This window comes from Wyeomyia smithii, chromosome 1, assembly GCF_029784165.1.
Source record: "Wyeomyia smithii strain HCP4-BCI-WySm-NY-G18 chromosome 1, ASM2978416v1, whole genome shotgun sequence".
NCBI classification, from domain to species: Eukaryota; Metazoa; Arthropoda; class Insecta; order Diptera; family Culicidae; genus Wyeomyia; species Wyeomyia smithii.
The window spans coordinates 184,930,784-184,946,175 of record NC_073694.1 but is presented as its reverse complement, the minus strand read 5'-3'; the positions used below and the strand labels follow the sequence as shown (position 1 = coordinate 184,946,175).

Here is a 15,392-nt window from a genome sequence, read left to right as displayed (position 1 = left end):
CCGATAGAGATTATAGTCACTGTCGTACTTTAAATTTTGAAAATGAGAGTTTAGTTCAATTGAAATAAAAGGACTGCATGAATGCACAAAATACTGAAGAGACCAGACATGTAAAGGAAATGAATTCAATAAGTGTGGTGACGAATAGGAAACTAGATAAAACTAGAACAATTAAAAAAAAAACTGGAATTATTCAAGCTTAAGCTGTTTTGCTGGCTATCGTCAAAAAAACAGGGAGGTTGGCAACACTGGTTGAGTGTATGAGGGCTCCTTCAGGCTTTTTCCGCTGGTTGCCAACATGAAATGCGATTCATTGCGACTCGAGTCTAGTGAAACTGGAAGAGACAAAACTTAACAAAAAAGGCGGAGCAAGTTACAAAACGGGCGTGACCTCTTGCAACATCTCTGTGACATAGCATTCTTTGGACTGTGCAAGTGTCTCCTTCTGCTCAAACAAATCTTTTTACTATGGGATGGTGAGATTGTCGAACATAATTTAGCAGCAGCGGGTAACAGCCGCGGATTAAATTGATAATCTTGAACATTAAATAAAACTCCTAACAAGTTCTTGCTGTCCATCTCGAGTGCCATCAAAACATTAGTAACAAAAAACTTCGATCTTGAAAATAGATCTTATCAGGACTACTAAATACATGATTAAAATGTTGTTAAGTATTCCTACGTCAACTTTGCGGTCGTCGCTATCCGCACAATCCTTGTGTTTTTTTTAACAAGGAAAAGTTAAAAAGACGTTTGTTTGTATGGTTTATTTAGTGAAAGAACGCAAAAAATATCAGGAAAAGAATTACAAAAATGATTTCAAAATAAGGCCAAAACCACCTAGACCAGGAAAGACATAAATGAAAAGACTCCCATCCAATGACCACTCTAAAATAACTCTGAAATAATAAGCAATACAACATTGGAGGTCACATATAAAACTGCCAAAACTTCGCTCAACCTTCATGAAATAAATTCCTGAAAATACATGAATGTCCAAAATATTGATTTCTAGAAACGTTGTGAACTGCTAGAAGAAAATAAAATAATCTCCAACTTCTAGATGACAAAACGACCACAAAACTACACAAACAAAATTGAGCTGAAAGGCCTTTGCAGTTTTGTTACGAAATGTGACGAGGGGGAGGGTGGGTGTTCAAGCCAAGCTACATAGCAAGCATGAAACTAAGAAAAAAATTGGATTTTTTCTAGTAGTTCTTTTTTATCACTGTTTTGTCTGTTTAGGGTCATTTATATTACTTACTTGTCTTTTCTTGTTTTTTTAGTCATTGTTCATTCATGACTCAGGGTAAAAAAAGCTACGTCATTTATGGATGTTCCCTTTCCAAAAAGCGAATAGGCAAAAAAAAATGACTGACAACGACCCTGTAATCAGAAGAGCTGAAGACTTTTTATTATAGGCCAATGCACCTTTGTGGCAGGTTTCCATGTTTTTGGAAAAAATATCGTGTCCATGTGGACATGATCATTACTCCCTTCCCCTTTACCATGAACGAGTGTAGACATCTGTTAACAAGTTGTACTCGTAGAATGTTAACGACCCCAATGCCTTTCTAAAATCATAGAACGCACCTTTCGTTGTCTTGACAAGTGCTTAAAGAGCCACTCAATATATGTTAGCGGAATAGGGATGATACCCAATGTCCAAAAATCAACTCAAAATGCCATTTTGAAATTGAAGATAGCGAGTTACGTTTCTGCAAAACAATCTGAAATTGGTGCTTTCGGAATCGGGATGATTCCCAGAGGCTGGAATTCGGCTCCAGGTGTCGTCTTGAAATTCAAAACGACTAATCATAAGACAGCGTACGACTACTTAATAATGAATAACTACGAAAGCGAGCAAATCGGAGGCTTGAAAGTAGGTGACTAAAACCCATCGAGATTTTCGCAGTCGCGCAGTAGACATAACAGACAGTGCTGCTGCTTCTATTGTAAATGCTGCAAATACAATGCAAGTTGTAGCACATTGTCGTTAAAGATATTTCTTCAGAATTATAAAAAATATCTCATCATGACTAACGACTGTTCAAGATATGAATTTCTGTTAGTTTTTTGTAATACTACAACGAAGTGTACATATATTTTCGGCAAGCGAAAAAACGATCATAATCAAGTAAGTATGTTGCCTTTTGTAATAATCATAGTAGAATCAAAATAGCGCTTTATATTGCCGAAGTCGCACAGGCCACAGCCTCAATGTTGGCTGTTACAAAGATCGCAAACGTTTTGTCATTATTGGACTGCACATCAAGTTCTACGCTTGCCACTGTGGGTGCAATAGTGATTTCAAGATATGAATTATTTAAAACTGTCAGAATTCATTTCAGATTGGCACTACCAATGACTCACGCTCCCTGATTTAGGACAACTGCTTTTTAGCAGACCATTGAATCTACAAAACGACCTGATGGTGTCAGACGTTCTCTTCGCATCCGCAGATGATTAGCATTAGCATCCGGATGGATTCGAAATGAGCCTCTAATATCATTTCATTATGCTTCACGTTCGCAAATGAGCCAGCAACGGCCATAGTCGGTCATCTGCCGTTTCCGTAACAATTGGGACGCCCTGCACTGTTGGGAAGCCGTTCAGACTGGCCAAAGTGTTCCTGGATTGACAGATGAATTGTCAGTTTCCTCGCGGGACATGGTCATTTAAAAATCGCGAACCAATCGACATTGGTTCGCGTGTCTCCGTTGAGCGGTTCGTTCCCGGTACGGGCCAGAATTTGGCCTCGTCAGTGTCGCGTCAATCTACTGCTGCCATTCTCGATTTGCCATCGTGGTGTCGGCTTTGGTTGCATTGTCGCACTAGAGTGCGAGATTGATTCTAATCTAATCAATCGGACTCGCGTGCTTGTTTACCGTCTGGAACTGGGGGTTTGAGTTTTCCCAGAGCAGTTTCGTTCGGAGGCAGCCTGTTGCAAGCGAACTGAGTGCATGCTGTGATATTGTGGTGAACCTTTAGGCAGTTTGCACTTCGAAGCTGAAACAGGCAGTGGAAATTTTGCAACATGATGTTCAGTTTAGAATGTTTTAGAATCATAATGAGCGGATTACGCTCAGTTGGACTGCATGGGAGTCTATGCAATCACATAATAATAATAATTTGCTGGACCATAGTGAAACAACTGGAACTGGAGTGCGTCAATCCCAACGGTCGATTAGCAGTACCCAATTCTGGCCAGTGTCCGCTAATTAGTTATCGTTGCATCGGATATGACACCATGATAAATCTCTGTTGACTGCTACTGCCGTTGCAGCGCTGCAGATTTTGACAAGTGAGCTTCGTATTTACTCTTGCATTTTCGCAGATCGGGTTGAATGTTTCAGTGTTGTGATTGTTAACGTACGATTTCTCAGTTTAATAATTTGTTATCAACTCTTTTGTGAGAAAAGTACTGGCAGGTTCGGCGATAAGCAATTCAAAAGTATTTATTTTTGCTCAATGTCTTATGACAAGCACACTAATATTTGTGCAAAAAGTATGTTTAGTAGATAGAATTACAGTTTTCATCGACACCTGCTATTTTAATAATTTTTTCTATACTGTCGCAATCAACAACCTCCAGCAATAGAAGGAAATAAACAGATTGCATAGAACACCCTCAAGTGTGCAACAATACATCCCTACACTACACCATCAAGCAAAAGTGACAAATTTCTGTTTGATAGCATCAATGCACCCAAACAAGATTAATCGTTTTTTGCTTCACTTTTGCCGCCCCGACCTCGTTACCGGTCCTACTTGGGACTCTTGGCTGCCCGCCACTAGAGTAGTAAGTAAAGAACGTGAGTGAGTAGCAAAACGGCCACAGCCAAATGGTGTGTACTACATATACTACACCAGCAGACTCGACAGCTCAGACAAAACAAACCCACGTGGCCCGGCATTTGTGTGTTAGTTACTTTCGTTTCCTTCATTTTTATGGTCGCATTTTTTTTATTATTATTTTTCACTGCTTCCACTTGATGCACATGCCGGAACGAGAAGCAATAGTGGAAGAAAGAGGAGTCTGATTCCGGTTGTGAGTCAAAGCCATACCGGTTTAGGGTCTGCAGGGCGGGCGAGCGAGAGGGCGGTGGTTGGTGTAATCGTTTGCAAGGTCACTGGGTAGTGTTCTGCTCCCGGCCGGCTCGTTCTACAGGGCTTCTGTTGTGCTAGTGTTTGTGTGTGCATTTGCCAGTGAGTAAATTTTTATTATATCGTATTTTATCACTTTCCTTCTCTCTTTTCTCTGATTTAGGTACGTACGAGTTTTTTCTGCTGCCCCATTCACTTGCCTGCCGTGCTTCTGGCTGACTAACAAGAAGAGCAAACAGTTGAACAGTAAATTTACTGCTGAACCTGCCATCAATGAAGGTAAAGCGTCCCTTTTTCTACAAAAACAAATCAATCCCTACCATTAAAGGAGCAAGTTTAATAAGATAATTATCTCAACAATGTCCCAATGCTGATCTTCCGAATCTTTCTGTGCCAAAAAAGCACAAAACCCAGCATTCACTCCCCACCTCACCATCATCCAATCATCCATTGCAGTACGAATCGCCTTCGCTCTCGTCTCGAACCACATTCCCCGTTCCAGCAGTTCAACTTTTATTGCTGGTTCGTTCTGATGATGAGAAGAGTATATTTTTATTTGTTTATTCATCTTTTCGGTTGCTTTTACTACTCCGTTTCGGGAAGTTCCTTTGGTGTATATCTCCGGTCGCCCCCCCGTACTCGTCGTCTCGGTGCCTCTCTGCGACCAAGTCGTGTGTTTAGGGAGATCCTTGTTCAGTATCTTTCGGTGTCGTTCTCCCGGCCCTCCTGCCATTTGTCTCGTCGGATCAAGAAAACCACTCCGCTCAGCTGTTTCTTTTATGGAGCAGTTATTCGCAATTTTTTTCCGCTCTTTCAGACTTTGATGCTCTGTTATCATAGAGTTTATTTGCGAAGATCGTACCGGCAAGGCGCGTACTGCGGTCGTAACAGGGAAATGATTGGTGCAGGTCAGTTTCTAAAATAAGTTCTATACATACGCGGAGACGATCGGAAAGAAAAGGGGATTTCGGGCAGAAGGCAGATTTCTTTCAGAGGATTAGCAGCCACTCTAGAACCTGACAGGAGCCGTACATAGCCATTCAAATTCGATGAAAGGGCATTCATTGCTGTGAACGAGATAAGAAAAAGCACTGGATGTCTCGATACGGAAAAGAGCACGAAACATCGTCAGACGTTTTATGGCCGGGTAGCTTGTGTTTCAGTTTATGCTGTGTTTATTTATGACACAGATTTTGACTAAATACCCTTGAATGTTGCTGATACGACACTGCAACGGCCTCGGTCTATATTGATATCCGTTGTTGTTCGTCGATGGTCGTCGAACTGCAAGGGATTTCGTCGAATTGGCACAACCAATGGCACAGCGGGGGAGAAGGCATTGAAAGGTGATGGCATTTATGGCTGTTTGAGTCATTGCAGCAGCCAGCTACGTGCGGAATAGTTTTGTTTTATTTTGTAACTGCACAGATTGGTTCCTACGCGGTGAGTGTTTATTATCTGACGAATTGGGTTTCAGTTGGTTCTAGCAAGGATGCAAACGCGTTTTTATTACAGAATGCGAGTTTTTTCACCTAGCTGTATTTTATGGCCTTTCTCATAGAATCTTTTTTTTTGAAGTAGAACTGCGTCTTGTTTTACTATGCTGGTGAATATTTTCGGAATATTGGAATGAGCATATAACGTTTTATGGCTGGAGAATTTTAAATGCTATTAGCTTTCATACTACTGTACCGATTGCGTTAATCAATGTGTCGTTGAATTGCTGATATGTGCAAGATTGTTATGACATGATAATTATCACCACCATTTTCTCACTACGTGGTGAGAGTTGAGGAAAAGTTTGATGGTTGAATATTCTACATATTTTTAATGTACGATGATGATTGAACTCTTTTCACTATTCAGGTTCGTTCCGAAAAAACAATATTCATTATGAAATCACCGCATTACAGCTAAACTGTTATAGTTTATTTTGTACTCGTTCGAACACCCTCCAAAAAATACCTCTGTGTGGAATCCTAAGTAAATCTCATCTAACTCTACTTATTTTTATATGTTTGTTTATTTTTAAACATCATATCATGTCATACTGTCATCATTTAGCGGAGTTTCGCACAATAACAAGATAGTGAGAAAAAAATACATGGAATACTTTTTGGCACAAAAAAAAAATTCAGAAAAAATTGTCATAGCGATAAATCTTCATTGAAAATATTTCCAAAGTTGAAACAAACAATCGCAACTTAAGTTGATCACTCTCTGCACATGCCTATACTATGAACAATGGCTGCTGGTATAACATACCCTAGTAGTTGTGAGTTTTTGGTAACTCGGGCCTGGCTGCTGACGCGTACGGTTGTGTACGGTTTTCGTAAGGATCTAAACTGCTTTTTTATGTACCGAGCTTCACAAAGTGAATGGAAGGAGGAAGGCAATTCTGAATATTGGGATTCCACAAAGTCATTGTTCTGCGATAACACAAACATTTTCGTAAAAGGAAAAAGTCCTCAAGAAAAAACGGACGTCGAAATTTTTTTTTCTAAGCCTAAAAGTCACACCTTCTATTCCCGTTCATTTTCGCATTCTCGAAAAACTACATACATTGCCCGCTTTACTAAACTCAATTTTCAAGGCTTATCCCATCTTCGTGAAATCATTTTACCGTTCAAAATGGTCGTGAAATAATTCCACGCGAAACGTCGCTTATTCTGTTTTCACTTCAGTGATATGACACACATAATAACCCAGATTTCACGGCAGATGTTACTTTGCGATGTTTTTATCACTTACGAGAATCCCGTAATAGGACAGTATTCACTTCACTCTGATTTCACCGAAAGCTCTAACAGGCAATCTGTCAGAAATAACTCTGTATCATTTTAGCGATGCAAAGAGTAACTGCTGATAAAAATCAATTTTCATTAGCGAAATTCTTCATAAATCACAACCAACCTTTACTAATTTTCACTTCCAATGAACGCAGCGCCATTACAGACGAGCTGTTATACTATGATGAAATATTTCACACGCACGGTCACGCGATAAAATTTACTGAAGATCCAACCAAATGATCTTCACCGTACCCCTGGTAAAGCAAAAACAAAAATCAAACAGCAAGCGTTATCAAAACCAAACGAAACCTTCCGGAGCCGGTTTCCTTCAGGGTAAAATTTACCACTGTACACTGCACAATGGTCGGAAAATAGAAATTCCCGGCCAAAATTCATTTTTTGTGCCAAATTGTTGGTTTTCCACTGCAGATCATTATGACATTACAAAAGTTTTGTACTGACGAGGGGCTGACTATAAACCACGTAAACTGTGGCAAATGTCTTGTGTTTTCGAATAAACGTCAATAACTCGTTAGTGGAACGAGATAAACGATTACTGTTTTCAGCAAAGATGCACATAATAGTAAAACGCTTCTTATGGCTTTGAGAGTTAGTTCACGATTTGTCCGCAGAGATGGCGCACGAATCTAACTTTTGATAGGAGCATTCAAGAGATATGGTTTCTTCAGCAAAGTTGTAAAGCTATTCAATTCAAACAAAACTACTGAAGACGAAACGATTTAGCAAATCTCGATTGTAGAGCCAGCAAATGTTGATACAGTTTTCTATGGTCTTGTTTGTAAAAAACTGTTTTACAACGGTGCTTGATCATTTCAATGCAATCATTTATAACATTTTCTGTTGTAGGTTGTATGAACAAACTCACTAAATCGATCTTATGAACTTCCTCGTAAGAAATTGCTCGCTTCTTCGTAAAACACTTGAATAAAACTTAAGAACTGTAAAGCACACATAAAAATTTGTTTCCTCCACGTACACAAGCAATCACTCAAAGGAATGATCTAGAATCAGTCAGCCATAAAAGACTTATGAGCCGCATGATTCAAGAGTATAACAATATGTGTGAGATTGCGTTTATGCGTGGGAGTAGTTGTGAGATTGACGGTTAACTCAATGCAATTTTGTGTATGAAACATCTGACTGCAGTGTTGGAAAGTTCGACCATGAGAACCTCCATTTGTTTATGCTGTATGCCGACATATCCGGTACACAACTTCTACTTCGGCTGTAACTGGCGAGTAAATGCCCAAATGCAAGCTCGAACCATTTGTTTAACTCTGGCAGTGGTATTTGTGTTTGGTGAGAGAAGTTCGCGTGAGGTGTTTTATAGCCGTGTTTTCATAAAACAAACACTGGGAATCATTTTTGGGATAATAATTCATTTTTTTATTTGGTTAAGTATGATTTCACATGAATAATCGCTAAGTCTCTTAGCGATGTTGTAATGGGTTGACAAAATAAATTTCAGAAAAAAACTTTGTGTTGGTAGAAAAACATCGATACACGCGAAAACCAATTTATTGCTAATATTAACCATTTTTTTTTCAAACAAAATGAAAAAAATATTTTTTTTACTCAAGTGTACAACTGAATAATCACACTAATTTTAAGTTTTTTCAGTATATTTTTGAACCTAATTGCTATGACATACGTTGATAAGTCTTCATAAAACTCCAAAAAATTACATGAAAAATTAAAAATTTTAAATTACCTTTTTCTACAAAAACGCAAATTTTACCCAAACTTTTAACATATGTTTTAAACAACGTATATTCTAATAAACCAATTAATCTAATAATTTCACGTTTTTTTAGTGTGTTTTGAACCAAATTGCTATAATATACGAAAAACTTTGTTGATAAATCACCCAAAAATTCAAAAATTGCAAAAAATGGAAAATTTTTAATCATCTTTTTCTACCAAAACGCAAATTTTCCGCAATCTTTTAACACATATTCTTGATGGGCACAAGTAGGGCTCTCAGACACACTATCAGGTGCTGTGCTTACACGTACTTACATTCAATGTTTTTGATGGTAAAAATTAGGAAAATTACGCATATTTTCAATGTGACTCTGTAGGGTTGAAATCCATTACCCACCTTGTTTTAGAAAAGTAATTTAATAAGCTTTCAATCATATGTGAACATATCATGATCGCTTTAGTAGGTTTTTATATATTCCAAAATATTCAGAAAAACTATTTTTCTCCGTTTTTGAAATAGGTAACTTTGAAGGCATTTTTTAGCATGAACCGTTTTTTGTATCAAGATTTCGTTCAAAAATTATGAAAATATAAATAAAATACTACAAAACCATGTGCTCAAAACATCCTGAATATGAAATTCGCATTTTGGTAATTTTGGCCACTCTTTTATATAGGGACCGTCTTATGTGCACTGTACAGTACTCAAACCGAATTTAATAAATTACAGTTCACATAACCAAACTCATAGTAATAAATTTTCAGGAAGTTTTGAATTTTCGTGTAACTTTATTTTTTAACGAAGGAAATGAGAATGGTACATTGCATGATAGTGAAATATTTCCTTGTAACTAACGACACATTCCTAGCTCTTCTACACCAAGACATCAGAATTTCAAACTGCATATTTAATCCAGAACTGTTGTTTGGGTGGAGAAGGATATATTGAACTTCATGGAAAACGTTTGTTCCATTTCAAATTCCATGCAAACTTGATTAGATGATTGAATAAATAACAACAAATAAAAGATTAATAAAATCATAGTTTTGACACTATTTGCAAAAAATTTGCTTAGTATAGTTTATTTTGAAGCTATGGGCATGTGATACTTCAGAAAGTTAAGGGTATTTATGCACTCAACAGAAATGAGTAAGATTTTGTTACTTTATAGCAATATTTTATTACTTTTTGTGTTCTATGACACCGCATTATACACGAAGTGTAATAACCAAAAAGTAACAAAATATATGACGGTTACACGCTTGCATGTGTGTCTGCCGTAGAACATACAACCAAGAACCGCAATGCATGTGTATCGAGGCTCTACTCGCTGCATTTGCATTGATGCAACGATCAGGTTCATTTCTGTCCCCTTTACTCACACATAATCAGAATCTCGATCGTCAACCTCAAATGTCTAATTAGAAACACTCTCGTTTCGTTTCCCAGTGTTTACTTGAAATGGAAATATGTAATACCATGTGATCAGAGTTGCCAGAGTTGCGAATGTTGTTTTAGATGGGCCCGAGTTTTGTCCATTAAGCGAAGAGTGTATTCTAGATAGCTTGCAAGAAAGCGAATGTTTGTGTTTGTCTATAACGCAGTTTACAGATCGTGATGTGATTTTAAGACGCATTCGAAGTCTTTGAATTCATCAACGGTTGCATACTGTGTGACGGGAAAAAATGCTGTTTGGCAGCTCTTGTCATATTATTTTTCTACTCCGTATGCATACAACGAGTGAACTAATACACGCACACCGGATGAATGGAGATAGAAGAAACTATTCTTGCCATCGATTAATGAACAACTCTACTTGCGGCTGTTCATTAATCTACAGCAAGAATCTCGCCCGATCGCTCGCGTTGGCGTTCAGCATGTTTCAGGCCTTTCATGTTCAACACATGCGACGGTGTGTGATTTTTCTTGACTGGAGAAGAAATGAGAGCATTTTTCGACAGAGAAAATTTTGCATGTGGTTGAAACGACCATTATTAGATAGCCGTACTCCCGTAACACGTAAAAAATATATGACAGTATGTGTTGTTACTTGACTGGGGAAGAACTTTATTACCTTTTAAGTAACAGATTTGTTACCTAAAAGGCATTTTTGCGTTTTTGCCTTTAAAGTAATAAGGAAAAGTTTTGCGTGTGGATGTATTTATGGCCTAAGCGCTATTTCTACTATTTAGTAGATTTAATAGGCAGGTTTTCAATGTGAAATTGGTGCATTCAACTGAAAGTTACAATAGAATCAAAGTTATGTTGTCGCGTTATGATTTTTTATGTGTTTTTAAAGTTACCGAAAACGAGTTATTGAGCTTTTGTCAGTGTATATTGATAATACAACATAGAATCATGATGTATAATAGTCAGCTGTAACAAATATACCCACCTAGAAGTGAGGAGTTTGTTATTCAATGAGATAAGATCATTACATATTCAATGCCAATGAAACTCCATAGCGAATTTCTAGAACTTTTTTCAGATAACATTCAAAACGTAAATATTTTTTTTGTGCTTTAAAATTGAAATACATTACGGGAATGCTATTGTATTATAATTGTAAAGGTATTGTGAAACATTTTACGAACTAATTTCATTATATCATATGAGTTACGTAACTACGATGTTGGCTTGAAATTGAAATTTTTGACGGGAGTCAGGTTGTTCAGCGTTACATAATTTGAGGGGGGAGGGTGGACGTTACTTATCGTTACATAGGGGGGAGGGGTCTGAAATCTAGATTTTTAGCGTTACGTAATTTGTTTATGACGCTTTAGTTATAACAAAAATAACGATTTTTCTGAAGATTTTTCATAATTATTAAGAGGCTGAAAATAGCTCACATTACTAGCCTCAGTTCCATATTTCGCCCTGGGCGAATATCTCTACATTGTTTTGGGAATATAATGTGTGCCTAATTTTCGCCCTGTCTGTCAATAACAAATACGTGGAAAATAATAAGCTTTATATGATCATTTTATATAAAAATCAAGATTCGTATGCATCTATATTTCAACATAACCTTTGAATGTTTGTATTGATTTCCATCAAACCTGGTATACGTGTACTTTTTACGTGTACTTTTTGATCGATTGTTTGTTTTCACTTCCCGCTTCTTGATCATAATGATTTGATAACAGAGAGTCCAAAATACGTTTCGGAAAGTTGCTGGAGCTGGTGAATTATTAAATTGAAGATTTATAAAGAACATCGGTTGAAACAAATAAGAGCTTCTAAAATCTTTTTATAAAAAATGGCGGTGTATTTGAATATATGATCGTGTTCACTTCGGAACAGCTAGACCAAACTTGATACAGGTATTTTTTGATATAAGATTGATTGTTATAGAAGAATAAACTAGAATAAATTATTGACAACATGAACTTCTTACAATCCAGTTTGAAATTTTAGGCTCATTTAACAGCTGTTTTCGTCATATTCCTGAGGTTAGCGAAAAAATGGATCCTTAGGTGGGTGAAACTAGGATTTTCGGGGTCGAATTTAGGGGTTCGGACACCCATCAGGAAATTTCTATTTAACTCGGCTAAATAAGTTATTTTGGCTGTAATGCAACCCGTATGTGCAACATAATGTTTATTGTGCACTATACAGTAAATACTGCACATCGTCGAAGTAACACATCAAAATGTATAACGTTTAACTGGTTAGTCATGAATAAAGTAGGCGATTTATGGGTCCGCTACCCTAGTGACTTCGGTCTAATTATAATAAAATTATTTGATTAAAAAAACTAAATATCAACTAATTATCAATTATGCCATAAATTTTTATTTTGTAAACGATACAGATAAAATTATTTCTTGTGTCTGCATGCGGCATGAAAATTTATGCACTTTGAAAATAATCTAAATTAATACAATCATAATACATCGCCCTGTGTCTGTTCACTGCGAGCTAATTCAAAGAATGGTAACTAAAAATTATGTCCATTAGGGTTCAACCGGTCAGTACGCCTGTCGAGTGAGAAAGCGCGATAATGTCAACGCAACCATCCCCCGGACTGATATCGCCACAACAACCGACGCGGCCGAAGGTCCCAAGGGCGTCACACGTCTGGGGCGATTCCGCTGACCGAACACTCATCGCAGCGCGTTCTCAAATTGTTGGCAAGCTGCGGCTGCAGCGATAAGAAAATGTGTAATCTCACCAGAAGGTCGCTGTGGATGCAGCATGTTCCGGTTCATTGTAGCATATTTGCATTGTCGCGACCGTGATTGAGGTCTTCGTCATCGGCGTCTGCGTTTGCAAAGCTGATAAGAAAACCAACCGGTCACGAAACACAGGCTCTGGGTCATTTTCAGTTGCGGCAAATTTACTTCGATTCGATCCTTCGTGGATCGCGCGGAGTGAAAGTGGCGTGAGCTCAATTCATCACACTGCTGGTCCGCTGGTCCTCCCTAACATCATATCTTGATGGAGCAGGCAAAGACAAACAGTCACCCACTTGCTGACTGATGCCTGACTATGTCATGCTCATTCAGAAAGCAAATTTCAATTTATTTTACTTCTTATATCTGGCTGTGTTTACACTAGCGAGCGGTGTGTCTCAAAGCGTCAAACGCCAAAGATTGCTCCCTTCTCTCCTACTACCCCCCTCCTGCTTTGGGTCTCATCATCATGTCAATGTGTATGTGTATGCATAAATCTTGTCTATTCTGGTCAACATCATCATCTTGCTGGTCCTGGTCCGCTTCAGTGCGCCGCACCGATGCCTAGCGTCCAATCGACCGACACTGGGGCGTCGTCGGCGCGATGCTGCCGAAGCCTAATGAGAGTAACGGAAAAGCGGTTTTATCTTCATCTCGTTGTCCATTCATGTAAATTTTATGTGACGCTTGGCGAGAGTCCCGCTTTCCGCATTGAGATATGAGTTGACGGATACAAAGAATCCGTTTCTTTTTCTCGGCTGGGTCCGCTAGAACGCTTCCTAGGATCCGGACATTTGCCGTACGGTTCGCCTTCTGGTTCACCCTGCGCCAGTTGATTATTTATTTTTGTACTCCGGTTGGTGCTATTAGGCGTTTTGCAGTATTCGCTGCAGTCCGGAGATCATTTACGGCCTGAATGGAGAAGGCTGCTGGACAGTGTCCTGCCACTGTGAGGATTTCTATTTGTTTTTAATCCGTAGCTTGTGAGACATGCATTTTTAATCTTCTAATGAAAGTGAGACGGCTAACAAGCTCCGAAGAGTCATCCTCTTTTGCAGCGAAATCCCTGATGGATGTTTGCTAGGTTCGAGCTAAAAATATATTTGAACTGTACTGCGAGTGGTGCGTACTGGATTTAGATTGATGGACAAAAGTGTCCAGATTTTATAGCAACCTTTTGTAGAATTATCCATGCTCATTATACCTACATCCACTTTGAAATCGTGTCGAAAAAGGATATAACTAAACAACAAACAACTAACTCTTTTAGACATATAGGACGTCGCCGAGTGATCATGGTAAGGAAATATATCACTATCATGCAATGTTCATTCTCTCTTTTTTCGTAGAAAAAAAAGTCTGTCAGTCGCAATGATTTTCACAGTTTCTTATTTTCTGAAAATTTATTACTCTGAGTTTGATTGTAATATGTAATATTGTCAATTCCTATTTAAACTCAATAGGCCATAACTGGTACACTTCCCCTATAGATGTTTTGGAGAATGCAGTGTATCTTTTTTTGATGTTACTGTGTCATTTGAGACTTTAGCAATAGTGAATTTATTCTTTGTAAACTCTTGAACACAAAACACGATAACCGTCTTGTTATGTACACGAGGGTTCTCAAAAACAAGGTATATTCGAGTGGCATTGATATCTGTGTATCTCAGTGGCGTATTTAGAGGGAAATGAACTTCATAATAATCTTCATTATTTTTTAACCGTTGAATAGGCCATCTTGAAAATTTATTTCTAGGGCTTTCGCGTATCGGACAAGTTTCTAAGGTATTGGTGCCGCTTTATTTCATTGGCGTGGACGAGGAGGAGTGTGCGTGAAATTTTCTTTTTGTAAAACATAAATCTTTTTAATTCTGGTAATCATGTAAATTCAAATAATTCGTTTTGAAGCATGAAGCGTGTTATTATTATATAGGTTTGCGACGGATCCCCTCCGTTTCTGAAGCAATTGATTGGATTATCAGTAAGGCGTCATGCGGCAAAATTGTTATATTATGAAGAGAACTATTATACTATTGAAAAACGTCGAGACATGTTCAAAACGTAGATTTGGACTAATCAGAGCTACCAACCAGGTCATTTTCGGAACCGGGGTGATATCTAGAGATCGTGAATTGACCCCAGATGCCATTTTTTATTCCTAAATGGCGTTTTCTGGTTTCTAGAAACTAGCATAAAATAGACGAATCCCATAGATTTATTCAATCTGAGTGATGCCCAAAGCTCGCAAATCAGATAGACGCCATTTGGAAATCCAAGATGGCAACTTCCCATTTTCAAAAATTACTACCCAGATGCCAAAAATCGGCTCCAGAAATCATTTTGAAATCCAATGTGGTAACTTCCGATTTCCGAAAATAACCAAATACCACCCAGTATGTTATTTATATAATCGGGATGATACTAAGAAGCTAAAAATCGACTCTATGCGCTATGTTGAAATCTGAAGTGGTAACTTCTGGTTGTTGGAATACAGCCAAAAAAGGTCATTCTGAAATCAGGATAATGCCCAGAGACCAGAAATGCCCAAATACCAACCATTAGGGTTATTTTTGGAACCAAGTCGATACCCAG

General features: G+C 38.1%; 1 protein-coding gene across 3 annotated transcripts in view; it reads left to right on the top strand.

Annotated features, from left to right (window-relative positions):
• The window catches only part of LOC129721045 (coiled-coil domain-containing protein lobo), a 465,133-nt gene that overhangs the window by 108,923 nt on the left and 340,818 nt on the right, over positions 1–15,392 (top strand). For 2 of the 3 annotated variants that reach the window (XM_055673158.1, XM_055673139.1), the window contains exon 2: positions 4,271–4,386. In XM_055673158.1, coding sequence (XP_055529133.1) covers positions 4,381–4,386 — 6 coding nt within the window. In that variant the 5' untranslated portion in view covers positions 4,271–4,380. Of the gene's footprint in view, positions 1–4,126; positions 4,210–4,270; positions 4,387–15,392 lie in introns of those variants that run through there. The other variant, XM_055673149.1, reaches the window with a different exon arrangement.